We start from the raw sequence: 27,952 nt of genomic DNA, 5'->3' as shown, positions 1-27,952 counted from the left end.
GTTTACTTTTGGATTATCATGTTGTTTTGGAAAAGAAAAAATGAGAGTAGTTAATAGGAGGAGCTGCAACATTGAACTTTGTTTCCCAGCAGTGACTGGAAAGAGTGCTTTGCTTCTTAGAAATCCAAGGATAACTCAGAGCAGAGGCAAAAGAGGGCAGGGTGGGCTGGGGTCCTAAAAAATGGCAGATAAATAAAAGAAACTTTGGTACAGGGCTTACCAGACTAGAGAATATTTTTGTGGCAATGAATTATGAAGGTGCTAAGAATAAAAAGAACCTGATGGGTCCTTAAAGAAGAATAGCAAAAACAGGTAGAAGATTCAATTATTTGACACCAGAGGGAGACTGACTCAAGGTCGTTCCTGGTAACTGGAATAAAAAGCAGCTCATTCATTCCTTATGTTTGCCAGTCCACCTTCCTTCCTCTACCCAATGTTTAATCCTGAATAAAGATAAACTTAATGTTCCAAACATAGAGTGTGTAAGTCTTATCTCAAGGGCTTGATTCTCTCTTTTCTGCTGATTTCAAAACCTTCTATGCACCCCAGAGTTGACATCACAAAAGGCTTGTGCAAAGAGGGCAACATTTGGGGCTCAGAGAGGAGAAGTTAACCTATGAACTTAAAATGAAGAAAACAATTTTACTAGATGAGTAATCAAAACTAAAAATGAGCATAGTCAGACTCAATATTTATTCAAGAAGAAAAAAGAGAGGCTTGGTTGGCTTGCTAATCTTTCGTTGGCTTACTTGTGGGTCTGTGATCAGCATTGTCAGGCAGCTGCACACCCATGCTTTGTAAAAGGTTGGAAGCAGGTCCTGCTAGTCCAGCTTGGGAACTATAGGACTCTAATATGTTTGAAACCAGGTTCAGGTCTACATCCACTGGCGTCATAATAGATCCTCCTGTGCCAGAATCTTCCTCCTCTGAATTGTCATTGGTAGTCTGGGATAGAGGTTCCTTGTTCATGGAAGGAAAAGCAAGTCATTAGACAATAGGCGACTAGGTTGGATGGAAGTTACAATAAAAAGCAACAATGTAAAGTTGAGTTACATATTAGAAAGGAAATTCCCTTCTGGATAGAAAGAAAATGAAGTCTAATAATAAACTATGTAATTTAACAGACACATTAAAATTTGGTTCCAAAGATTATAGCATACTTCTTCCTAGGACAAGTTTCTACAAATTAAATGGGTTCCTTCCCAATTTTGAAACAGCCCAAGGGAGATAACCAGAGGTAAGGAGATACATTTATAGCTTGCCTAAGAGTTTTAAAAGAAATAAACAAAAAAATGAACAGTTAAAAATAAATAAATAGAATCTGAAATTTTCTCTAAGTGAAAGAAGCTAGATTTCTTTCCTACCCACACGTAACACAAAATAAGCAGTATAATTAAGCTTATGTTTAAGAAAATAATCTTTCATCCAACCAGAGTTAGGAAAAAAATCAACCTTATTCAAATGAAAAGATCAAATCACAAAAAAATTACTACAAATGAAAAAGAAAAACTAAGATAAAATAGTTTTAGCTGTCCTTTGTACTAGATTGAAAAGGGAAAGAGGTTGAACACATACCATTTGCTTCTGGGTGGTGAAACTTTTGGCAATGCTGGTATGTGCTAGTTCCCGGTCCATCTGGGCCATGTATGACTTGAGATCATCCAGAGTCCCTTTGACAGATGCTTCTTCTCCAGGCTCCTGTGTTTCAAGATCCAAGTCATCATCACTGTCTAAACATTCAGAGTCTTCCTCATCCAGATCATCAGAGTCTGACTCATGGGACTTTGAACCTACACAGACCCCAACACAGAAAGAGTCACTTGGTACATTTTTTTGGCGTGACTATACATCTCAAAAGAATTAGAATATTCTCTGCCCAAAAAAAGATGAATATACACAGGCAAAATACTTTAGAAAAATCCCCTCCAGAAAATGATACTGCTGGCAGACATTTGCAGAAAAGTACAAGGGCTGAGCTGAAAGATTCCTTTTTTTTTTTTAGGTGAATTCAATTGATGAAATATTTTTACTTAAGAAATCTAAAAACTACATAATACATGAATACATTCCGATGTAAACATTCAAGTTACATAGAGTTATTGTCTCACATTTCATTCTCCTCCTAGAGTTAAGCATCTTTTAACAGTTCGGTGGGTACCCACACTTTTATTTACGTAATTCTGTGTGTGTCTGTATGTGTATACAAAATATTTTTTACATAGATATATTGAACTATGGTTTGCTTTTCTATTTATTTATATATCTTGGAGGTCCTTTGCTGTCAAAACACAGAAATGGACCTCATTCTTCACTAAGGCTATATTGTACTTCATAAAGTGAATGTACTATGATTTTTTTGGCGGGGGGGGGGGGTAAAATTGTACTATAACCCAGTTTTTGCTTCTACAATGTTGCAATCACCATCTCAGCACACACAGCTTTTTCGTGAGGTAAATTCCTGGAAGTGAAATAGCCAAGTCAAAGGTTATGAGCATTCTGGAGAACCAAACTGCCTTGAGAAGAGACGACCTACACCTCCACCTCCACCTCCACGGCTGAACAGTGCTCCTTTCTCCCACACTTGGCCAAACTGATTATTATCAACCTTTAAAATTTTTCCCAGTATGATGGGCCAAAAAAATAATTCTTACTTTTATTGTATACTTACTTGTTTACTAGAAAGAGTTAACTATTTTCAAATATTTATTGATTATATTTCTTCCTCAAGACACTGCCTATTTATATCCTTTGTTGATTTTTTCTTAATTGGGCTATTTGTCTTTTTTTTTTAGTAGACTATTAAGTGTTATTGTGCTTAGTCGCTCAGTTGTGTCCCAACTCTTTTTGACCCCATTGACTGTAGCCTGCCAGGCTCCTCTGTCCGTGGGGATTCTCCAGGCAAGAATACTGGAGTGGGTGGCCATGCCCTCCTCCAAGGGACCTTCCCAACCCAGATATCAAACCCAGTTTCCCGCATTGCAGGCGGATTCTTCACCAGGGAAGAATCCTTCCCTTCTATACCAGGGAAGCCCAGTATATAAGTGCAGGATGTTTAAAAGAGAAAAAAAAAAAGAACAATGTAATATGGGAGCCCATGTAAAACCCTATCTAAACACACAGCATTCATTCACTCAACAAAGATTTAATGAGCAACTACTATGCCAGGCACTAAGCAAGGCATCTTCTGCAAAATTACTTAGTAGGGCAACAATTAATAGTTGAAAGCAACTCAAAATCACACACACACACAAAACAAAATACAAATGAGATCCAATGCTCCAAAGCTCTAGCAATCTCTATACAACTTACAGTTGCAAAAGAAAAATAAACATCACTGTAACTCACCTAAAATCTTATCAAAATAATTAAGAAAAGAATCTGCATCAAAAGTGATTGGAGCCTCAGAAGGTTCTCTGTAAGATTAAAGGAAAAAGACAATTTATCCCAAACAAAACTCTTTGAAACTTTGTCTAAATTGGTGCCGTTCTTAGGAACAGTACCAGAGATATACTTTCAAAGGAGGCACAGCAACGAAAACAGTAGTTTAAATTTTAAAAACCATTATGCTTACTGATCTTGTAGGGCAATAGAAATGGGAAAGATAGATGAAATAAAAGTAAAAACTGCACTTTGATTAGGCACATTTTTAACTTATGTTGATTTAGGGATCTGCCAACCTATCACCTCCCATAAGATAAACTAGCATTAGCAAAAGAAGCAATTTATCCAAATTCATTTAAATAAAGTCTATCTTTTTAAGAACCAAACCTTTAAACATAAAAAAGATCAAACCTTCCCTATCCCTGCTTTTTTTTTTTCCTGCTGTCTTAAAGAGAGAATACTGAACATAAATTTTAATCTTATAAAAAATAAATAAATAAATTTTAATCTTATGAGGCTAACGAGCATCAACACTAATAAAGATGTATTTGGCTGGGCAAGGAACAATTCCATCTACCTGTTTTCCCTATTACTTGCCAAATGTAACACCTCTTGTTCTTTGTTATTATTTCTTCCTCTGATAAACACTTTTATCCTCCTCTTTTTTGTAGTATTTATTTTATTATATAAAGTTATTTAAAACAGTACATTTTCTGTATTATACATAAAAATTCACATACAGATGTCTTTTCTATCAAATCCTTATTCTTTCTCCATTGTCAAAAATCTTAATTTTTCATTCCTGCTAGATTTTTCTTCCTTGGTAATTCTTTTTGTTACCCCACTGAAATAGTCTCACAGAAGGAATTATTGCTCAGCAAATGTGAATACTGGTCCTGGTTCTCAAATCCCTTCACCTTTCCCACTGTTATTGAGCACCTTCATTTGTGACTGGAAAGCTTCTGCTCGCAGTTGCTGGTGAGTTTCAAGCAGAGGTGCCAGGGTACCATCTGCTCAGTGTATTCTGGTGTGTATACTGGTAACCAATAGATGAGTCTTCCACCTAATACGAGGGTCTCTGCTGAGAACTTTAACAGGTCAAAGAACATATCACACAGATGATACTCAAGGAAACAGGAACGTGGCTTTCTGGACATTTTTCTATTCCCTTTGGTATTTCCTTTCATGAACCTGTTCTTCTTGTGGATTCTCTAATACTATATGGAGGATCAGTGATGATTGCTTCAAAACATGTGCCCTTCTTCCAGGAAGGTTTAGATGCATCTGAAACCAAGACATCAAGGTGGTACTTCTTTAAACCATACTGATGAAGATTTGCCCTAAAGTTTTCATCCGGTCCTCTCCATTTCTGGTTTTTCCTACTAGCCTTTCCCAAGCCATGAACAGTACTGAAGTCTATGTCTGTCCCATATACGTATGCACCAAAATGAGCAGAAGCTATCAGAAGGCCACCTGTTCCAACAAATGGATCAAATACAATATCATTTTTTTTCACTTTTCCATGGTTGGCCATGATGAATGATAAACCCGCATCCATGCTTGTATTTCAAATAAAGTGTCTCTTTTTGACACTGTATGACTCAATAAGCTCTCTCTGTTCATCTGCAATTCATCTACCAAAATAAATATTATGTGGATTCTCAGGGATGTGGTTTGGGTCCTAACCATAATCCTCCAAAATAGAGAATACATGTTGTGGCTTCTTTAAATTCACTTTCCCTTCAAACGGCAGAAATTCAAGCGCATCTATTCATCTGACTTTTTCTTCTTGTGTAAATGTTTTATTAAATGTGTGAATCTTTATTTTACATGTAGAATCTGAATGCAGAAATGGAACCATCTTCTCAACAGGGCAGCTTTTAAGAAAACTGTACAGCTCCTCCAGACACTTTCCATGACCCCATAGTTCAAATATAGACTTGGCACACACAGACAAATTAAGTTTCTGGCAATATCTTCAGAGGGAATGCTAAGAATCCAAAAAGGAGACTTTCAGTAAGTTTCCTGACCACTGGTGAACTAACCTCCAAAAAATGAAAGCAAAGACTTTATCTCCAGAAGGCGGAACTCCCGGTGTTCCTGGGCCACGAGCAGAAGATAACCTGTTCAAGGTACCCAGCGGCGCTCATCCTCCTCTTCTGAGTTTGAAGCTTCCAATCTACTTGAGGGTACAAGATCAGATGTCTGATCCTGATGAGAGCTAGATGTTAGAAGTCCATAATATTCTGAGTAAAAGCCTAAAAAGTAAAGTATATAGTTGCCCTGCACAGCTTTTAGATCTGAGTGATCTCTCTGGCTTACTTCAAGGATCCTAATCAGGTTATCAGAAATTTGACTCCAGATAAGTAAGTTACCATAGTACTAGGTACCAAAAGAGGAAAACAAAGCATTGGAAATCATTTACTAAAAAAAAAACAAAAATTAAAGGAAAAAAAAACCCCCCCACAGAACTGGCAATGATTGGATGATGCCAACCTAGAGACTCTAACTATTTAGATAATTATACTTTAACAGAAATTACCGAGGCAGCTCTGCTCCTTTGTGGGTTGAGACTTTGGATATGAAAGCTTTCATGCTCTCTGAGACTTGAGTTAAGTCATAGTTCTCCTCCTGCCCCTTGGAAATGGACTCTGGCTCTTTTTTGCCAGCAGCTTCCTGCAGCAGCTGGTCCAGTTGATCTGGTGAGAGATCTAACCACCGTTCATCTGAAAAAGAAGTGTGACACTGCCATACTACACTCACATGAAACAGGTATACTCTCAGTGAAGTACCCTCTGAGACTTAGCGGGATGTTTTAATTCTTTCTAACTCTGTGCTCTATCCTGGCCCATCACTTACCATCTTCTGGAGGAAGATGAGCTTCTTCTTTCTTAAGCTCTTCTATATCAAATGGTATTGTCTGCAATAATGTTAAGATTTCTTCACCTGGGCTCATAGCATGAGAGCTATAAAAAAATCAAAGACACGGGTATTTAATGAGAACTTGGAACAATAACCACAAAAACAGAGTATTTTAAAGTTGGAAACGATTATCTAATTTGTTTTTAAACACTTGTCCAGGATACTGAATCCTTCCTCTCAAAATTTCACCAGGAACTCAAAATATAAAAAGAGCTCAAAGAAAAACTGCTTTGAGGAGTCCCCTGGCAGTCCAGTGGTTAGGGCTTGGTGCCTTCACTGCCATGACCCCTGGTTCAATTCCTGATTAGAGAATGAGGGTCCCAGAAGCCTCACAGCACAGCCAAACCAACAAAAACCCAAAAAGTAAAGAAAAGAGAAACTGCTTTGCAGAAACAGAAACCATCAACAAAATGAAAAGACAACCTAAAGAACGGGAGAAAATATTCACTAACATATATATGATATGGGGTTAATAGTCAAAATATATAAAAGAACTCATTAATAGCGAAAAAACTCCAAGTTATCTTATTCAAAAATGGGCAGAGAAAATGAATAGACATTTTTCCAAAGAAGATACACAAATGCCAAGAAAAGGTGCTCAACATCAACTAATCATTAGGGAAATGCAAATAAAAATCACTGTGAGATATCGTCTCACACCTGTCAGAATGTCTATCATTAAAAAGACAAGAGAGATCAAGCATTGGCAAGAATGTGGAGAAAAGGGAACCCCTGTGCACTGTTGGTGGGAATGCAAATTGGTACAACCACTATGGAATACAGTATGGAGGCTTCTCAAGAATTAAAAATAGAGCTACCATATGACCTAGCAATCCCACTTCTGGGTATTTATCCAAAGGAAATGAAAACAAAATCTCAAAGACATGTTTGCATCTCCATGTTCACTGTAGTATTATTCACAGTAGCTAAGACTGGACACAACCTAAGTGTCTACAAACAGATAACTGGATAAAGATGTGGTGTGGATGGATGAATGGACAGACAGATAAATTCACAGAGACAGAGATATACATGGGCTTCCCAGGTGGCGCTAGTGGTAAAGAACTTGTCTGCCAATGCAGGAGATGTAAGAGACGCAGGTTCAATCCCTGGGTCAGGAAGATCCCCTGGAGGAGGGCACAGCAACCCACTCCAGTATTCTTGCCTAGAGAAACCCATGGACAGAGGAGCCTGGCGGGCTACAGTCCATGGGATCACACAGAGCTGGACACGACTGAGGCAATTTAGCACACACACACAGAGATATATATACATATACACTGGATATATATATATATATATACTGGAATATACACACACACACACACACACACACACATACACACACTGGAATATAATGGAATATTATTTAGCCATGAGAGAGAAAGAAACCTTGTCATTTGCAACAACATGGATGTAACTTAAATGCATTATGCTGAATGGGATAAGCTAGACAGAGAAAGTTAAATACTGCATGGTATCACTTATATGTGGAATCTAAAAAAAAAGAAAGTCAACCTCACGGCAACAGAGAATAAAAGTGGTTGCCAATGACTAAGGGGTGACGGAAATAAGCACAAAAATCCTGGAAAAAGGATTCAAACTTTCAGCTGTAAAGTAAATACAGTCATAGGATCTAATGTGAAACATGGTTACTATAGTTGACAACACTATTATGTAAATGAAATTTGCTAAGATGGTAAATATTAAATGTTCTCACATACACACAAAATATAAATAATGTGAGGTGATGAATCTGTTAAATACCTAGGTGGTGGGACTCTTTTTCATAATGTATAGGTATATCAAATCACCACAATGACACTTTAAATGTCTTACAGTTTTGTTAATTATACCTCAGTCAAACTAAAAAGAAGCCTGAAAGACTGCTTCGACTGAAGTGGAGGCTGGAGGCTCAGAGACCTGCTCATCTTGCCTTCCCGTTTGCTCTGCAGCAGGCTCCATGGAACACCATCATGAAGCTGCTGATTTAGTGTAACTCTTTCAATTTATATATATCAAATTATGAGGAAATGAAAACCCAGAAGAAAGTACACCCAAAAATTAATCTATCATGTATTAAATGACAGGCTAGCCTTTCACATACATTTTCTTATTTAGCCCTCTAATTACTATTACAAGGACGTAATAATCCTGTTTTACAAAGGAGAAACTTAGAGCCCAGTGAATTTCTTTAACTTTTGCAAGGCCGTTGAGTTGGACAGAGCAAAGGCTTGAAGTCAAGTCTTCTGATACTATTTTGTGCTCCTCTTACTATAAACTGATAGGGAAATACACACAGAGATTATTTATATGACAAGTGAGCTATTTTATGATGGTGATGTGATTTGTTATATGTTTATGGAACTCTGTCTGAACTATTTATAATGGAACAAACCAAGTTATATAATGGACTTGCATTAATTTAATAAACATTTGCATACCTTGCTGAATCATGTGGGTAACAGGGAACTATCCCTACTCTGTAATATGCAAATACTACTAAGACAGAGAAAAGAAATATACACAAATAATTATGATAAGTTAAAAACATATAAAGTCGCACAGAAATACCAAATGGTTCAAAGAATCATAGGAGAAGGTAATTACATTCACTGGGTGGAGACAGGGACGTTAAAAAAAAAAAGAGCTAATGGAAGAAGCTGAGTTAGCCCTTAAAGATTCAAGAGAATTTTGATGGGTAAGACAGGATAGAGAAACTAGGCAAGGGGAAAAATGAGTATTTGTATAGAGGCGGGGAAGTGAGGAACATGTTCAGAGAGAGCAAACGGGTTCAGTTTGGCTTAAGGGTGAAATCTGAGGCTGAAGAGATGGACTGAAGAGAACAACGAGGCTGAAATGGCTAAGTTTAGACTCAATGAAGTAAGGAGTGAGTGATCACTGATGGCTTCTTTGTTATTTTTAATTTTTGCTTTATGAGATTAAAATAACATAGACAAGTCAAAAAGGTAATATATCCTTACCACCCAGAATTAAAATACTGCTATATTTACCTCTAGTCTAAATATATGATTACGTTAATAAATTTAACATAAAAACCAAATTAGTAATATATGTGGTGGTGGTGTTCAGTCGTGTCTGACTCTTTGTGACCCATGGATTGCAGCTTGCCAGGCTCCTCTGTTCATAGAATTTTCCAGGCAAGAATACTGGAATGGGTTGCCACTTCCTCCTCCTCCAGGGCATCTTCCCAACCCAGAGATCTAATCTGTATCTCCTGCAATGGCAGGTGAATTCTTTAAGCATGTACTTTAAAAAATATATGATAGATAAAGTTAGTATTCCCTTTGGTGATCAACACAACACTACCAGTTCCAATCTGTTTCTCTGCTGCCCAAAAGTGACAGCTCTCACAAGAACCTTTCTGGGCCACTAAGTGAGTAAAAGAACACTGTTTTCTTTACCTGACATGTTATTCTCTTGATACCATTCCCTCAGTATCATCTGTCTGCCTCAATCCCTGACATTCTCAGATCTCTTCAGAAAGAAAACCTCCTTGGAAATTCATTTATCTACTATTGGTGGACACTTCCATTGTTTGTAATTTTTCACTATTACATTCTCTAATAATTTTTAGGAGAGGGAAGTAACATGATTACAGATATATTTCAAGCAGATTCTCCTGGCTCTGATGGTTGAATTGGAAGAGAAGAGTAACTAGAGGCTAAGAAATAAGTTTAGGTGTAGCTATAGTTCAATATGGTTCACTTATGGCAGAAAGTGAAGAAGAACTAAAGAGTCTCTAGATGAAAGTAAAAGAGGAGAGTGAAAAAGTTGGCTTAAAGCTCAACATTCAGAAAACTAAGATCATGGATCTGGCCCCATTACTTCATGGCAAATAGATGGGGAAACAGTGGAAATAGGAGAGACTTTATTTTTTGGGATCCAAAATCACTGCAGATGGTGATTGCAGCCATGAAATTAAAAGACACTTACTCCTGGGAAGGAAAGTTATGACCGACCTAGCCAGCATATTAAAAACGAGAGACATTATTTTGCTGACAAACGTCTGTCTAGTCAAGGCTATGTTTTTTTCAGTAGTCATGTATGGATGTGAGAGTTGGACTATAAAGAAAGCTGAGTGCCAAAGAATTGATGCTTTTGAACTGTGGTGTTGGAAAAGACTCTTGAGAGTCCCTTGGACTGCAAGGTGATCCAACCAGTTCATTCTAAAGGAGACCAGTCCTGGGTGTTCACTGGAAGGTCTGAGGTTGAAGCTGAAACTCCAATAGTTTGGCCACCTGATGCGAAGAGCTGACTCATTTGAAAAGACCCTGATGCTGGGAAAGATTGAGGGCAGGAGGAGAAGGGGACGACAGAGGATGGGATGGTTGGATGGCATCACTGACTCAATGGACATGACTTTGGGTGGGCTCTGGGAGTTGGGTGTTGGACAGGGAGGCCTGGCGTGCTGCAGCTCATGGAGTCACAAAGAGTCGGACATGACTGAGTGACTGAACTGAACTGATAGTTCAGTAATTAAGTAATTAGAGTATCTAGCCAGGCAGTAAGGAAAAGAATGTTAAGACACAAGATAATAGTGAACAGTATCTAAGGACTGGAACCAAGGAGAGCCAGGAGGTCTGGGTGATAAGAAGGATGGTAGTACAATTAAAAAAAGACAGCAGGAAACAGTCGAAGACATTAATTCAGCTAATAAAAACAAAACAAACAAACAAAAGCTTTAGGAAGTCAAGAACAGGTCTGGAGGGAGATGTGAGCTTGGTTTCGAATTGCAAAGAAGTCATTCTGGTTGGTGAACAGGAGTTTCTCCTACAACACTCATGAAAATGTTGGATATTGAAGCCATTTGCAGTAAGTAAATTAGGGTCCATTTGCTAAAATGCTGTGCAGCTATTTAAAAATACACTTACCAAAACATTTTAAGGTCATGGGAAAATGTAAGATCACAACGAGTAAAAATTATGAACAAGATACATAATTTCTTGATAACATAAATTTTTTTTAAAAAATCAGTTGGTTACAGGGAATAAGAATCCTGAAAGGCAGTAAATTGGAAGAATGATAATAGTGGCTAACTCATGACATAAATTGGAATAATAATAGCTTACTCGTGATATAATTTTCCCCTCTTATATTTTTCTCTATTTGCTATATGAATGAATGTTATTTTTATAATAATAAAAGACATTATGATTTAAAAAGAACTACCAAACCCTCAATCTATCTTATTTCATGGGAGAATAAGACAGCCCTAAATCTCCTACATGCTGTTGCTGCTGCTGCTGCTGCTAAGTCGCTTCAGTCGTGTCCGACTCTGTGCGACCCCATAGACGGCAGCCCACCAGGCTCCCGTCCCTGGGGTTCTCCAGGCAAGAATACTGGAGTGGGCTGCCATTTCCTTCTCCAGTGCATGAAAGTGAAAAGTGAAAGTGATGTTGCTCAGTCCTGTTGGACTCTTTGTGACCCCATGGACTGTAGCCTACCAGGCTCCTCCGTCCATGGGATTTCCCAGGCAAAGTACTGGAGTGGGTTGCCATTGCCTTCTCCTCTCCTACATCAGTCTCTCTAATTTCTTAACTTCTCTTCACCTAAGATTATAAAGTAATGCTGTTCAACAGGGGAGTGGTCTCCCGAGGTGACAAAACTCATCTGGGGGAGATTCTCCTAACTATGAGAGCCACCTCCTTTACCTTCTTTCCCAAGTTTCCTTAAAACATACCCTAAGAAGGCATCCTCTTTTCCACAAATTACTGCCGTAAAATTGATGAGAATGGGACAAAGGCACCCATAGACACTTAGAAAAGAGTGGAAAAAAAAGTGTTAGCCGTTCAGTTGTGTCCGACTCTGCAATCCCATGGACTGCAGCCCATCCGGGCTCCTCTGTCCACAGAATTCTCCAGGCAAGAATACAAAAGAATAAAGACTGCTATAAAGTCATTACTATCTCACAGATACTGAGGTTAGAATTCTCTCAGCATCAATTTTGCTTGATACAATCTTTAAGTAACATTTTATCACACATATATGTAATGTTTGAGATGTTGGCAAAACAACTGGGGTTCAAAACCAGTTCAGTTTGAGGAAAAAAGCCCAACAACAAAACAAAACACACATCCACACACAACTGGGGACCTTCTAGCCACAACATTTACGAAGTTATTTCTTTCACGTTATTTAATTAGCTTTAAGTACCTCAAATTCAGTTTTGCAAACATAAACTGATTTTTTTCCAGTGCTCAAATTCTGACCTTTGATACCTCAGCCCAATAAACTCTTCTGCAGAAGCTCCATTTTCCTTGGGCCACAGTGACTAGAAGTGCCCTCATGGGACAAGTCAGACAAAAGGGACTTTCTTCTTTCAAGCATCCTATTCCCTCTGATTTTTGCTTGCTTTTTTCCCCAGTGTCTTCAAATAACTGGTTGGTTTTTTTTTTTTAATATTCTGTCCAGGGTTATCACTGCAATTAGCAGGGGGTTAGTCTGATATGTTACTCCAAAATTACCAGAACTCAAACTCAACTTTATCGAATTTTAAAGGGCAGCCATTTTCTTCCATGTGGCTTCCCTCATAGCTCAGCTGGTAAAAGAATCTGCCTGCAATGCAGGAGACGTGGGTTCAAGGCCTTGGTCGGCAAGATCCCCTGGAGAAGGAAATGGCAACCCACTCCAGTATTCCTGCCTGGAGAATCCCATGAACATAGGAGCCTGGCAGGCTACAGTCCATGGGTCACAAGAGTTGGACACGACTTAGCAACTAAACTACCACCATTTTCTTCCAACCCTGTGCTCATTTCTTTCTTCCCCCAGAAAATATATGGCAGGTTAGAATGAGATATGATTTGGCAGCTGGATGCCTGCTTCATCCTGTGTTTCAGATCCACCTAAGAAAGCTGAACACAGCCCAGAACTCCCACAGGAATTAAGAATGTGGCTCAATACCAGAATCCATGAGTTCAAATCCCTAGGCCTGTCACTCTGAGCTGTGTGCTGCTGCTACCCCATAGACGGCAGCCCACCAGGCTCCCCCGTCCTTGGGATTCTCCAGGCAAGAACACTGGAGTGGGTTGCCATTTCCTTCTCCAATGCATGAAAGTGAAACGTGAAAGTAAAGTCACTCAGTCGTGTCCGACTCTTAGCAGTGTAACCTTTGGCAATTACATAACCTCTCTTAGATTCAGTTTCTTGGCTGTGGATAGGGAAAAGAACAATTGTTATCTATTTCACAGGGCTTTAAGAGGGGATTAAATGAGTTAGTGGCCTAAGCTTTTAAGTATTCAATATACATTAGCCATTAAATGATGATGATGGTGGTGGTGGTGGTGGTAGTGATGGCTACAAGTGCCAGCAAACTCCCCTAACAACACCTCCTCTCTCGACACCAGCTCCTTCAGTAGTCATCAGTCCTGCCATTAACAGTTTAAATATGGAAACTCCAACATGTGCAGCAATCTCAGGAGTAAGTAACTCCTTAACTTCTGGCAAGTTATCACTCTGCTGCCCTGTTTGGGTAGAGATAAACTCACCTTTCTGGCCGATTTACAGAGAGCTGGAAGTAGTTCTTGGCCATTTCTAGCCTTTCTTGGTACTGAACAGAACCTTCCATCAGTCCCTAAAAAAATAATAATGCCCATGAGAACCTAATATAGATGGTATCATTAAAAAAACCTGCTCACCAGCAACTTCCAGGGAGGCAGTATACAATACAGTACTAATATATTGTACAAAAATCATGAGGTTTGAGTCCTCATCCTTGTTTTGTCATGGACGTACAGTTTCTCAAAAAAAGAGACTAGGGTAAATGTAATGGGCCCTCATCCTTTTCACCCTAAGGGCCTCTTTCCAATTTGGGAGGTTTTCTATCATTTTCTATTATTTACTAATAACTTGTTATAAAGAAAGAATTGATTAACTAGCAACTAATTTATAAAACAAAGTACAAATAGAGCTCAAAAAATAGCATAATTTTAACCTTAACTATCATTTCTACCTTTCACAGGCATGTTTATGATGGCATTTAAGCTTAATACTTTACATTTTTTAAAAATATAATATAAGCAGTTTTTCATACCACTACACAATCTTTAAAATTATCATATTCTTAAGGACTTTTCTACTTCTTGGATGTTTCCTTAAAGTGTAGATTATTTAACATAAAGTTCCCTATTTGCAAGGCAGGAACAGAGGCACAGACGTAGAGGATGACTTGTGAACACAGCAGGGGAAGGAGAGGGTAGGAGAAACTGAGACAGCAGCACTGACGTATATACACAACCATGTGTGAAACAGGCAGCACAGGGAGCTCGGCTCTGCGCTCTGCGATAACCTAGATGGGCTGGGGCTGTGCGGAGGAGGGAGGTTTAGGAGGAGGGGATAAACATATACTTATAGCTGATTCATGGGCTGTACAGCAGAAACACAACATTGTAGAGCAATTATCTTCCAATTAAAAATAATAATAAAATAAAGTGAAGGCTCCAAGTTTGAACTTCTGTATAATTCTTGAAATACAGTATCAAATTACTTTCCAGTTAAGGTTGCAACTATTACAATATTATCAGCAATGTATAGGTGTACTATTTTCACTATATTCTCAATAGTGCTGAATATCTTTCATATGCTTTTTACATAAGTGAAAAATGGTCTTTATCATTGTGTTAATATACATATCTTTACTATGTGTGAGAGTGATTATTTTAAGAGAAATTTACTAGTTCCCTTTTTCTAATTTTTTTTTTATTGGAGCATAGTTGCTTTATACTGTTGTGTACGTCACCGTACAGCAAAGTGAATCAGTCATACATCTACATACATCCCCCTTTTTGGGGCTTTCCTTCCCATTTAGGTCATATAATTTTTTAATCTATATCTTTGCTAATTTTTCTATTTGGTGTCTTCATGTTTGCTTCACAGATTTGAACTAGTTATTCATCTGATACAAATAATAACTTTCATCACTTTGTATAGATGTTATTAATTTTTCTAAAATATTAGAAACAGTTTATAGACACTCCATTATTACCACCAAACTAGAATGGTCCCTTTGAATTCTAGTTCTTACAATTATGTCACACATTAAATATGGACCCAACACTTTAGATCACGGGCTTGATTTTGCCTGGACTGTACAATTTAAAGAGTGCATAGTAAGTCCTACCTTAAAGTAATCATTCTTTTTCAGACTTTCAAGGAAGCCAGCCCAGAGTGGTGATGTAGTCACAAGGGATTTTTTGGAGTCAGAAAAATGTGGGCTACATTTGGAACATAAGATCTCAAATCCATGAGCCTACATGGAAAAGATAGAATTTTTATTATTAGGTTACTTTCTTTCCATTTAACCACACTCAAGAACTAGGTGACTGGACATATGGGTATGTGAACATTTATAATATTCTTTAAATTTTATGAAAAAAATACGACTTTAATTCCAAGTTTCTTAATCTCTACAGATTACTAAAAATTATAAAGGGGAAGCAAATAACAGAAAACAAAAAATTCTTATTTTCCTGGAAGAGATTTCTCTTCTCACTGATTAAAAAACTAGAAATTTAAACTTGCTTCTTGCTTACTTAAAAAAGGTTGCAAAAGGTTTCTTATCTAGCACAATTATAAATAAATTAAGCATGGTTTTAGGAATAGTAAACGGAGGGAATCACTTCATTTTAAGAGTCCTTTGATTAAAAAATAAAGTAAATGCACATGGCAAAATAATTCTAATAGGGAGCTTCCCTGATTACTCTGGAGAAAACTACTGCTGAAAATTCTTTGCATATCCTTTCAGAAGTAATCTTTGCACTCAGGCAGATATGTGTGCCTGTGCATACAAACATCCTCCTACTTCATCCCCTTCATCACTAAATGGCAACATACACACTGCTTTGAACCTTGCTTTTCTCTTAGTGATATGCCCTGGAGATGATTTCATACAAACACATACATTTATCCATCTCATTTCATGAACAGACCATAATTTATTTTCCAATCTTTTGCTACTATAAACAATGCTTTCATGAGTATCTTCATACGTCTTTGTGCACAAGTAAAATATATGGAGGATAAATTTCAGGAAATGAAAATGCTGAGCAGCAGGGTTTGTGCATTTTAAATATTATGGAAAGTGATAAACTGTTCTAAGAGACTGAATCAACTCATATTCCTATCAATAATGTTTGAGGGTACCACTTTACATATTTTTACAAACCTCATATTTGTTATCAAACTTCTGGATACTTGTCAATCAAATGGTGAAAAACATTACTTTGTAGTTTTAAATTGCATTTCTTTTATTATGAGCAAGTGTCAACATTTTTCATAAAAATAATTTGTATTTCCTTTTCTCTGAACTATCTGTTAATGGTTTCTGAGCATTTTTGATTGATTACTACTATTTTTTTCATCTTGAATTGTAGCAGTGCTATATACTAGATAAAGCAACTTTTGTCATTTACTAGTTGTTTTTTTTTAACTCTTTGTCATTTAAACTGTAAATATATTTTACACTTTCTCCAGGTTAACTGTATTTTGACTATATTTATGGGTTTTTTTCCATATAGAAATGTTTAATTTTTATATAATCAAATTTATCAATCTTTTCTTTTATTGTTTCCAGTTTCAAGTCATGCTTAGGAAGGACTTTCTTACTCATATTTTCATAAATTTTCCTACGAAAAATTTTCCAAATTTTATGATTTTGTTTTTTTCACTTAAATATTTGGTCCAACTGGAGTTTATTTTGGCATAGATATGATACCCAACTTTTCAGATGGACACACAGTTCTATCATCCCTTACAGAATAATCCATTTTTCCTTATTTTAAATACCACATCTTACTACATTCTCACGTTAATAAAGTGTATTTCTAGATTTCTAAGTTGTGTCATTACTCTGTGAAGAGCCCTTTGACGTTAAGGAAGAAAATTAAATCTTCTGGTTCAACATTACCAACTTCATGCCCAATTCATGGGCTCGGTACTGGGGATGACATGGAGGAGGCAGCTGGTATCCACTCCGCCGGTCTGGCACAAACCTTTGTTGCACCAACTGTGCATACAGACATTTAGTGAAAGTGACCTGGACATTGGGAAACAAAATATGTGAGTGTCTTCCTGAAATTAAAATGCCTGACTATCATTTCACAGTTAACAACAATAACTTCACTTATGAGCTTCATATTCAGATAAATGCAAAGAAGACTCAACCTATTTACTGTCTACATTTTTTAGTAACAGCTTTATAGGATATAATTCACACACCATAAAATGTACCTTCACTGTCTATATTTAGTTGTCACTAAGGTAACTCAAATCATTAGTTACATAACATGGCAATTTTGGCAGGTAGATGATAAAGAATAATTCTTAACTCTCTGGAGGAAATGAAATGTTTTATTGCTAAAAGATATAATTGCTCAAACAGGGAAAATTTGGTCAAAAATAGCTAGGAAACATTGAGATATAAAATAGGAAGTCAGGTCTCTTACATCTTCCTCTTCTGGATAGGAGAAAAGAAAAAATCAAGGATATGAAACCAGTCAACCCTAAACGAAATCAACCCTGAATGTTCATTGGAAGGACTGGTGCTTTAGTTGAAGCTCCAATACTTTGGCCACCTGATGTGAAGAGCTGACTCACTGGAAAAGACCCTGATGATGGGAAAGATTGAGGACAAAAGGAGAAGGGGGCAACAAAGGATGAGATGGTTGGATGGCATCACCAACTCAATGGACATGAGTTTGAGCAAACTCAGAGAGATAGTGAAGGACAGGGAAGCCTGGTGTGCTGTAGTCCATGAGATCGCAAAGTCGGACATGACTTAGCAACTGAACAATAACAACAAAAAGTCTATATTAACTTGCTATGAGGACACAGAATATTCCCAATTTTTTCCTAGTGAACAATTAAAATAATGTTCAATATTCTTTTCAGTGAGAGAAACTAAATGACCCAGAGAGCTATCTTACCGATGTCATTATTCGTGTTTCAGGCAAGAATGTCTTGAAAACACGACAGGCCCGCAGGTCAATGGGGTCCCGGAGGTAAAATGCCTGGACTCCTGCAGCCACCAGTCTGGGGTGCTGCTTCAGCACTGCTGCAATGCCAGCTGGGAGGAAGCAGTGTGCTTGATGAAGGGAGGCTTTAATTTTTTCTGGGTACCTGTGACAGGTAACATAATCACTTTTATTTTATGATATGACAGAGTTTATTTTCCTGGGCTCCAAAATCACTGTAGATGGTGACTACAGCCATGAAATTAAAAGACGTTTACTCCTTGGAAGAAAAGCTATGACCAACCTAGACAGCATAGTAAAAAGAAGAGACATTACTTTGCAACAAAGGTCTGTCTAGTCAAAGCTATGGTTTTTTCAGTAGTCATGTATGGATGTGAGAGCTGGACCATAAAGAAAGCTGAGCACCGAAGAATTGATACTTTTTAAGTGTGGTGTTGCTGAAGACTCTTGACAGTCCCATAGACTGCAAGATCAAACCAGTCCATCCTAAAGGAAATCAGTCCTGAATATTCACTGAAAGGACTGATGCTGAAGCTGAACCTCCAATATACTTTGGCCACGTGATATGAAGAACTGATTCATTATAAAAGACACTGATGCTGGGAAAGATTGAAGGCAGGAGAAGGGGATGTCAGAGGACGAGATGGTTGCATGGCATCACTGAGTCAATGGACATGAGTTTGAGCAAGCTCCGGGAGTTGGTGATGGACAGGGAAGCCTGGTGTGCTGCAGTCCACGGGGTCACAAAGAGTCAGACACAACTGAGCAACTGAACCGAACTGAACTGATGTAAATATCTAGGATTCTTATACCATTTACTTTCCTCTTAACATTTTATCTTGTCTTGGTTCATCAGGAGTAAGATGAGTGAGATGAAAAGAATGACAACTCTCTCGTCACCCTTGGGAATTCCCTGGTGGTCCACTGGTTAGGATTTGGCGCTTTCACTGGCAGCAACAACCCAGGTTCACTCTCTAGTTGGGGAACTAAGATTTCCATGCTGAGTGGCCAAAAAAATAACTGTTTAAAAAAGATACTCTATATACTAAAGACTACAGGTAGGAAAAGAGAGAAAGAAAAAGTGAAAGAAATGGAAAATAAAGAGAAGGGATTAAGGTGGTCCAACAAAAAAAAATGAAAACTTTACTACTATACTTTGAAAAGAAATTCAGAATTTATTCTCCTAAAAAATGGTACAAAGTGTACTGAAGCAAAGCTAAAAGAGATTATTATTTAATACTGCTATGATCTGAACAGTATTAAACATTTAATAGGGACTCAAATTTGAATGGCTGAACTAATACATTATTAGACTGAGGTGTTCTCTTCTGAATAGAACCTAACGCGCTCCAACTAAGTCAGGGAATCCCATATATACACCCAGAATCAGAGAAAAATCCTGAACAGATTGTGCTCACTCATATTCTCATCTCTAAAGGTCCGAAAATTTTTATCTATGGATCTACATAACACTTAGCCACACTCTCTAAGGTAAATAAATGCAAAAACACTGGGCCTGTAACCTTCAAATGGCAACTAAAAGATACATCTGTTTCTCGATTTTAAAACACATTAAGTTTAATTTGTTGGTCAATTTCACAAAGGATGAAGACAGAATGAAAATCAGCACTAATCTAGGTGAAAGAAATGCTTAGATTCAACAAAAGACTTGAGCAACAGGAAGTCAAAAGGCTCCCTGACTGGCAGTGAAAGTGTCAGTTTTCTTACCCTCTGATGCGTCTATTCACAGCAGCTTGTACAGATTCTGAAGCCAGAATTTTTTCTGGGTGTGTTGAGATTATACTCAGTGCTTGTGAGATTGTTGGGGGTGTGGTAGGTAACCAGGATACTGTTCCAGATTTCTTTGGTGCAGGAATAATGCACAACTCCCCTTGGTGGAAAAATACCTGCAAAGTGATATAGTTTCCATACTTGGCACTGACAAAATCCAGGTACATATGAAAATGATGCAACATGGTTTCACCTGTGTAAATCTTCTAAACTTGGATATACTTACCCTGTTGGCACTATTATCAGGATCCAACCATTTAGGGAGAAAGTCAGCAGCTTCTATTAACAAGAATTCACCGTCATTGTCTTCAATCCTAACACAAAAGAAATTTCAACTTTGAATTAAAAGAAGTACATATTTGCTAATAATCAAAACAGACTTGTTCTAATATATTTTTGCCCTAATCTTAGTAAATAAATATATGAGTATATATCATAGATTTATATAATTATGAAGATTTCTATAATTAAGCAAAATGTTTTAAGATACCATTAAGTACTGAAGGGATAGTCTATAATTGTAAGGAGGAATTCGAGAGTGATAAGGAGAAAAAAATAAGTACATAAATAAACAACAGTAGAAAAAAATGTGAAAAATATACCAAGTACATAGGTCTTTAAAAGAAAAAAAAAATCACATACAGCCAAGATTAGGAAAACCTTTATGGAGGAAGTACTACTGGGCCCTGAAAGATACTTTTGTTTTGCCTCATCCGCATCACTTTTTAAAAATTTAAATTTCTGAGGCTGTAATACAGTCACATGATTAAAACAAAAAAATACATAAATAGTTATGTCTCTCATAAATGAAAAAGTCTCTTTGCTACTTTGTATCTATATGCCCAACCCCTCCACCATTGTTACTTCTTGTCCATCCTTCTAGAGTTTGCTTATGTGTAAAGTAGTCAATAGGAATGTAAATTTTTTTCTTCTCCTGTTGCATGAATGTTAGCACACTATATATATTGTCCCAGATTATTTTCACTTTTAATGGGTGGAGATACAATATATCCAGAAAAAGAGAGATGCTCTGGGGAGTGGGAACAGCATAAGCAAAACTATGGAGGTGGCATTTAGAGGTAGAGATTTGAAGACTGACAACAAATTTAAAAAAAAAAGGAAAACACAGTTATATCATTTTGTGAAGAGCTTTAAATGGTGGCAGAATCCAGTGAGAATGAGTTTAATTTTATAAACAAAACAAATGAAATGTTTTAGAGTAGGGAAGTAAAATGGTTTGAGCTCTACTTTAAGAATATTAATCTGGCAGAGACATAGAGGAAAAACTTCTTTCTTTTTCTAATTAAAAAAAAAAAAAAAACCTGACAAGACAGTACATGCTTATTAAAAGAGCTTTAGAGGCCTAGTGGGTCAGTATGACCCATCACTGCATATATAAATATCAGAATCAGCATATGAAAGGCACTGCCCCCTCCTTATTATCCTAGTAAAGACATAAACTACCATATTTGTGCCTGTTTATTGAAAATTCTACCATTTATTTTAAAAGTATGGCTACCTATTTGTAGGTGTGGTAATAGTAATGTTGCATTATCTCTTAAGTTTACATCCTAAAGTATTTAAAAATCAAATGGTATAATATTGGAGGTTTGTTTTAAAACAGTCTTCCTTCTCTGGTGGCTCAGTTGTTAAGACTCAGTCTGCCAGTCAGGAGATTTGGGTTCGATCCCTGATCGGGGAAGATTCCATATGCCACAGAGCAACTAACTTGGGAATGACAAAGAATTATCAGTTCCCATAATATTTTAAAATTTGAATTACAATGCATTATTATCAACTTTGCTTCCTATCCATACAATTGTTCACTGATGTCTCTTTAAATTTCTTCTGTATATAGTTTCTCAAAAAAAAAATAGAGCTATAGAGGAAGACATAGAGAAATCTGTGAAATACATACATATATATATATATATATAAGTATATATATATGAATTTCTTTTTTTAAGACATAGAAATTTGATAGTGATTACTTTTGGGAAATCAGAGCAGAACACCCTTTGGTATTGCTTGGATTTTATTTACCAGGTGTACTTGCTCTTTCATAACAAGAATAAAAAAAGAAGAGAAAACCTAAACTAAACAGGTCTTGTGTGAAATTATTTGGAAGTTAAACTCTCAGATGATACTTTAACTCTTCTTTAAGAAAAGGAAGTCATCAGCAAAAAGGAAGAAAACACAGAAATCACATTTAAAACCTACACCTGTGTGTGTGTGTGTGTGTATGTATACAAGAGCCCTTGTATACAAGAGCCTGCCTCAAGAGCCTCCCTCCCTTTCCCTTACTCCATCCCTCTAGGTCATCACAGAGCACGAGGCTGGGTCCCCTGGTTATATAGCAACTTCCCAGTATCTACCTATTTTACACAAAGCAGTGCATACATGTCAATGCTACTGTCTCAATTCATCCCATCCTCACCTTCCCCCACTTTGTCCACAAGTCTGTTCTCTACTAGGTTCATCAGTATCATTTTTCTAGATTCCACACATATGCATTAATATGATACTTGTTTAAGAATTATTAATAAGACTATAATACCTTGCTACTAACTCTGGAAATTCTTTTGTAATTTGCTTCACTATATAAACAATAAACCATTCATCCTCAATGTTATCCCCAAACTTTGTCATGCCAAATATATGAGCAGGAACATCTCCTAAAAACAAGAGAAAAGCAATGATATAATCAAATAAATTTGTCAGTTCAAATAAAAGTACAAGCAATCATTCAATTAAACAAACTTTTATTGACTGGCTCTGCTCCAGGAGTATGGCCATATACCAGGAGCTGGGGTTGCAATCCTGAACAAGATATAAGAAGCTTACTCTTGAAGAGCTTAGAGTCTGGACAACAGGAGATAGATAACCAATTACAAAACAAGATGATCAATGGAGGTATACACTGAGAGCTACGTGGTCATAAAGTATGTGATATCTGAGCTATGCTCCTCTGGAGGAATGACCACAGCAGGCTTCCCAGAAAGACAGAACACGTGCATGTGGAAAGACACAGAGGCATGACAGACGACGGTGTGTTCTGGGAGTATCAGCAGAAATTTTCAAACAAGTGCACTATCCAAAAATATGTAGAACTTAAACAATATACTCAGATAGCCAAGGGGTCAAAGAAGAAGTCATAAGGGGAATTAGAAAATATTGGGAGATGAATGAAAACCAGGGCTTCCCTGGTGGCTTAGACGGTAAAGAATCTACCCACAATACAGGAGACCCAGGTTCAATCCCTGGGTGGGGAAGACCCTCTAGAGGAGGAAATGGCAACCCACTCCAGTGTTCTTGCCCAGAGAATTCCATGGACAGGTTACAGTCCATGGGGTTGCAAAGAGTTGGACGCGACTAACCAACTAACACTTCCACTTTAACACTTTCAATGAAAACCAATACAACAAACCAAGCATATGGGATACAGTGAAAGTGGTGCTAGGACGAAGTTCACAGTTATAAAAGATCTCAGATCAACAATCTAACTTTATACCTTAAGGAACTAGAAAAAGAAGAACTAAACTCAAAGCTAGAGGAAGGAAATAATGAAGATTAGAGCAGAGATCAATGAAATAGAGAACAGGAAAACAATATTTTAAAAAATCAACTAAACTGAGTTGGTTTGTTTAAAGGATCAACAAAATTGACAAAACATTAGATTAACTAAGAAAAACAGACTCAAATAGCTAAAATCAGAAATGAAAGAGGAATATCAACAACCTATGCCAAAATAAAAATTATAAGAAAACACAATGAACAACTGTACACCAACAAACTGGATAACTTAGAAAAAATGCATAAATTCCTGGAAGCACACAACTTATCAAGACTGGAACACACAGAAGTAGAAAACTTGTACGTATCTATAATAGTAAGGAAAGTGAATTCATAATCAGAAACTTCTCAACAAAGAAAAGCCCAGGACTAGATGACTGCACTGGAAAACTCTACCAAACATTTAAAGAAGAATTAACATTAAAAAAAAAAAAAAACTGAAGAGGAGGAAACATTCCCAAACTTACTTTATGAGGCCAGCACGAGCCAACAAAACACTTGCAAACTACTTCAACAACATGTTAAAAGGATTGTACACCATGACCAAGTGAGATTTATTCCTGGAATGCAAGGATGATTTGACACAGGAAAACCAACCGACGTAATATACCATATTAACAGAATGAAGGTCAAACAAATGTACTGTGGAGTATCTCAAGAGTTGCCATGGCAAAAAAAATGCCACACAGGTGAGACAAAGTGCCCAACCAACTCCTCTCCCTACTCCAGATCTCCCAAGCTTCTTTAACTAGAGAAGCTCCAGTGCCTTCATTTTTATCTACCTTACATATTAAGGGCTTCCCTTGTGGCTCAGCTAGTAAAGAATCCTCCTGCAATGAGGGTGACCTGGATTCGATCCCTGGGTTGGGAAGATCCTCTGGAGAAGAGAAAGGCTACCCAATGGAGAATTCTCTGGCCTGGAGAATTCCATGGGGTCACAAACAGTCAGACATGACTGAGTGACTTTCACTTTACATATTAAACTTCAATTTTAATTTCATCCAGAAGCAATGCAGAACTGTTGGAGGGTGTTAGGCAGGAGAGTGACAAGATCAAATTCGTTTTACAAAGGTAACTGTCAACACTGTCAGGAACTGGAGCCACTGGGACCAGACAGATTAGTTAGGGGCCACATTAGTCTTCCAGATGAAGAGGGCCTAGACTGTAGCCAAACAGATGTGAGAAAGGGTCAGATTTCAGGAGTAATAACAGTAGGATTTAGTGCCTGTGGAACATGGTGAAGTGAGGATGTGAGGATGATTTTGAATTACTAACAAGCTTGACTACTAGGTGGATAGTAATATCATTAAGCAAGACAAGAAAACACTGTGTAAAAATTATTTTCGAGAAAAAAGATAGGGAATTAGTTTTGGCCGTGCTCTGCTAATGGGACAGTGTTCTTGCCAATAAGTATCACACGTATCAGTGATAAGGCAGTCAATAAAATTAATGTTTTACATTTGGCAACTGCTAGCCAAAAGGTAACAGAAGCACTAAGATGAGAGCCAGAATGAAGGAATCACAAGATGTCAGGCTCCTGACATGAAATAAGACCCCACAGAAGATGTTTTTGCATGAGTAGAGCCTTGGTAAGTTATCCATGACTCACTTTAGTAAAGTTATAAGAAATGAGATGACAAAGTGCCATTATTTGGCCACAGGTCAGATCTCAAGCACTGACAATACATGGAAGCAGTGAAGGAATGTCTAAATGCTTCTGTGTGGAAAATAGTGGTTATTTAGCTCAATTATTTCTCTTTATAAGCCACGCAGAGCCACTCTTAGACCCTTACCAACACAACTGTATGAAACAAGGCAGCCTAGTAAACACACTATCAAGACAGGAATACAGAATAACAGCTGAAAGAACTACGGTTAAAGAAGCCAGCCTGAACCTGTTCAGTGTAGGTACCTAGATATACGATGGCACAGTAAAGTTCAAAAGAAAAGCCATGGCTTGATAATGTTGAGTATATATTAGTTTCTAAGATAATGACTGTTAGAAAGCTTTCATCAACATGAATTTTTTTTTAATTTTTTTAAGTTCAAGAGCTCAACTGAATTTCGGCAAATACCATAAACAGTTCAGGATATAAATCTCCTGAACACTGAATGAACTGTGGACTATTACCCATCACTGGTGTCGGAATGACATTAAAAGTCACATGTATCAAAGCAAAATAAGCAAAAGAACCTTACCTTTCCCAGGTTTATATTTGAGATTGAATGGCTGATTCTGCCAGATATAGGGGACCAGTATAGGTGCAAACTGGGTCATTATCCTCTCAATGTACTTTTGAAGGATCTCTCTGTGTTGTGCTGGGTCCCCTCGTTTATCTGGTATCAGGAACAGGCGATACTCTACGGTGTCTTCCACTGTAGCAAACTTCATATTTTCCTCCATTCTTCTTTGAAAGTTACATTTAAAGTTTCAATAATATAAACCATATAGAACAATGTAGAAGTAATATCCTAGTCCCTGAACTATGCTAGGCAATTCCATTAACATTGTTTCCCCAAATTCAGTGATTCACATACCATCATCATTTTTGCATTGACCACATACCAACTATAGTAACACTTATTTAATATTCTTTTAATGACAGTTTTATACTTACAATTATATTAAAAGAACTTTTAATATACTACAATAAATGGCAATCCAATACCACATTCCCAAACTAATAAATAAGCATTAGGAATAAAATAAAAAATGTTTGCCCTTGCATTATCAGTGGTGCATATAACACACTTTCAGAAACACTGCAATAACATCTTTTGAAACACTACCAAAAGTCCCAGATCTGCCAAAAGTCCCAGTTGTGTTCTGGACATTTCATTTTCTCTTTCTGTGGCTTTTCCCTTAACTGCAGAATGAGACTGTTATCTATCATCTCTATAATCCTTCCCTAGAGAGAAGGCAATAGCACCCACTCCAGTACTCTTGCCTGGAAAATCCCATGGATGGAGAAGCCTGGTAGGCTGCAGTCCATGGGGTCGCTAAGAGTCAGACACGACTGAGCGACTTCACTTTCACTTTTCACTTTCATGCATTGGAGAAGGAAATGGCAACCCACTCCAGTGTTCTTGCCTGGAGAATCCCAGGGAAGGCAGAGCCTGGTGGGCTGCCGTCTATGGGGTCGCACAGAGTCGGACACGACTGAAGCGACTTAGCAGCAGCAGCAGCAGTTAAATTTTTAATATTTAAATGTTCTTAAGCACAATCTCCCTTACTCTGCAGAATTTAAATCTTTCCCATTGTGTGGGATAGAGGAATTCAAAACTACAGAACATTCATTCCTATCATTTCACCCCCAAATAATCTGCCCATGGCTCTTGATCCTACAATTATCTGTTCTAAATTTTCCCCCTTTTCAGGTTTCAGAAGGTGTAGCTCTGGTATATTAGGAGGTGGTGAATAACTATTTTCTAAAGGTTTCGCTTACATACAAAAGTACTAGTTCACTATTGTTGCCAGGTGAGGCTTAGTAAAAGAAAAAACTGCGCTGGATCGTCCACTTCACGGCTGCAATTCGATTTTCAGACTTGTTTTTCTAACGGATTAGTAAAATGAGGTCCAGGGGAACTTGCATCTTCTATCCAGACACTCTTTCACTACAGACCGTCCAAATTATCATTTGGCCTTTTCCAAGTGCCTGCGTGCTAAGTCGCTTCAGTCGTGTCCGATTCTTTGAGACCCTATGGATTGGGAATTCATGGGATTCTCCAGGCAAGAATACTGGAGTGGGTTGCCATTTCCTTCTCCAGGGGATCTTCCGGACCCAGGGATCGAACCTGGGTCTTCCCCACTGCAGACAGATTCTTTACCATCTGAGCCACCAGGAAAGCCTTATTATGAAGAATTTAGTGACAGGGCTAGAAGGGACTTCTGAGACCACGCAGGCTAACTCCACACTGTATATATGAGAAAACTGGGAGCACAGCAAGAGGAGCAACCAAGCAACAGAGTCCTGGCTTGGAGTCTAGGGGCTCTTTACTCAGACTAGGCTCTCTCCTTCACCCAACAAAATGAAGCAAATTCGGCTTACGGTTCTGGGCCTGGGCCACTTCGGCAAGTCTCTGTTACAGCAGCTTTCCTCAGTCGTCTCTCCTACCTAGTGGGCTGGTGGGGAACTGTCAGCAGTACACACAGCCTGGCCCAGGCTGGGTCCACACGTTCGTCTGGAACCAGAACCAGAGGAAACTCCGGAAGTCAGAAACGACTCAGCCTCGGAACCCCGGGCCGTCGTCCCGAGGCACGTCGGCGGAAGCATTAGGCGAGTGCTCCTGTGATA

At 37.8% G+C, this 27,952-nt stretch overlaps 1 protein-coding gene and 1 pseudogene across 3 annotated transcripts; both read right to left on the bottom strand.

Annotated features, from left to right (window-relative positions):
- Nucleotides 1-674: 674 nt before the first annotated feature.
- Nucleotides 675-27,923, bottom strand: ECD (ecdysoneless cell cycle regulator). 2 transcript variants are annotated; one of them, XM_043476605.1, is made up of 14 exons: nucleotides 27,707-27,923; nucleotides 25,857-26,065; nucleotides 22,642-22,759; nucleotides 20,311-20,398; nucleotides 20,022-20,200; nucleotides 18,246-18,438; nucleotides 17,228-17,356; nucleotides 15,443-15,571; nucleotides 13,812-13,897; nucleotides 6,241-6,347; nucleotides 5,924-6,107; nucleotides 3,346-3,413; nucleotides 1,576-1,790; nucleotides 675-960 (listed from the first exon to the last, which is right to left on the bottom strand). In XM_043476605.1, exons 2-14 carry the CDS (start codon nucleotides 26,059-26,061, stop codon nucleotides 730-732), a joined length of 1,932 nt encoding a protein of 643 aa, XP_043332540.1. In that variant the 5' UTR covers nucleotides 26,062-26,065; nucleotides 27,707-27,923; the 3' UTR covers nucleotides 675-729. The 2 variants fall into 2 exon arrangements, with proteins under 2 accessions (XP_043332540.1, XP_043332541.1); XM_043476606.1 differs by having other exon boundaries at nucleotides 25,857-26,062.
- LOC122446407 lies at nucleotides 3,420-5,917 on the bottom strand (annotated as a pseudogene). Its single transcript, XR_006270863.1, has one exon. The product of XR_006270863.1 is annotated as a tRNA (guanine(10)-N2)-methyltransferase homolog (transcript).
- Nucleotides 27,924-27,952: the final 29 nt, after the last annotated feature.

The sequence above is a fragment of the Cervus canadensis genome, chromosome 8 (genome assembly GCF_019320065.1).
Source record: "Cervus canadensis isolate Bull #8, Minnesota chromosome 8, ASM1932006v1, whole genome shotgun sequence".
In the NCBI taxonomy this organism is placed as follows: Eukaryota; Metazoa; Chordata; class Mammalia; order Artiodactyla; family Cervidae; genus Cervus; species Cervus canadensis.
Note: the sequence above shows the minus strand (reverse complement) of the source record. Positions and strands in the feature narration are given on the sequence as shown.

Excerpts from the sequence above, each read along its gene's own strand:
- ECD (XM_043476605.1), bottom strand. The coding sequence starts at position 26,061 with ATGGAGGAAAATATGAAGTTTGCTACAGTGGAAGACACCGTAGAGTAT. Across the intron at positions 22,760-25,856 it reads CAAATATAAACCTGGGAAAG|GAGATGTTCCTGCTCATATA; the intron begins GTAAGGTTCTTT and ends TCTTGTTTTTAG. Across the intron at positions 15,572-17,227 it reads ATGAATTGGGCATGAAGTTG|GCTCATGGATTTGAGATCTT; the intron begins GTAATGTTGAAC and ends TTTTCCATGTAG.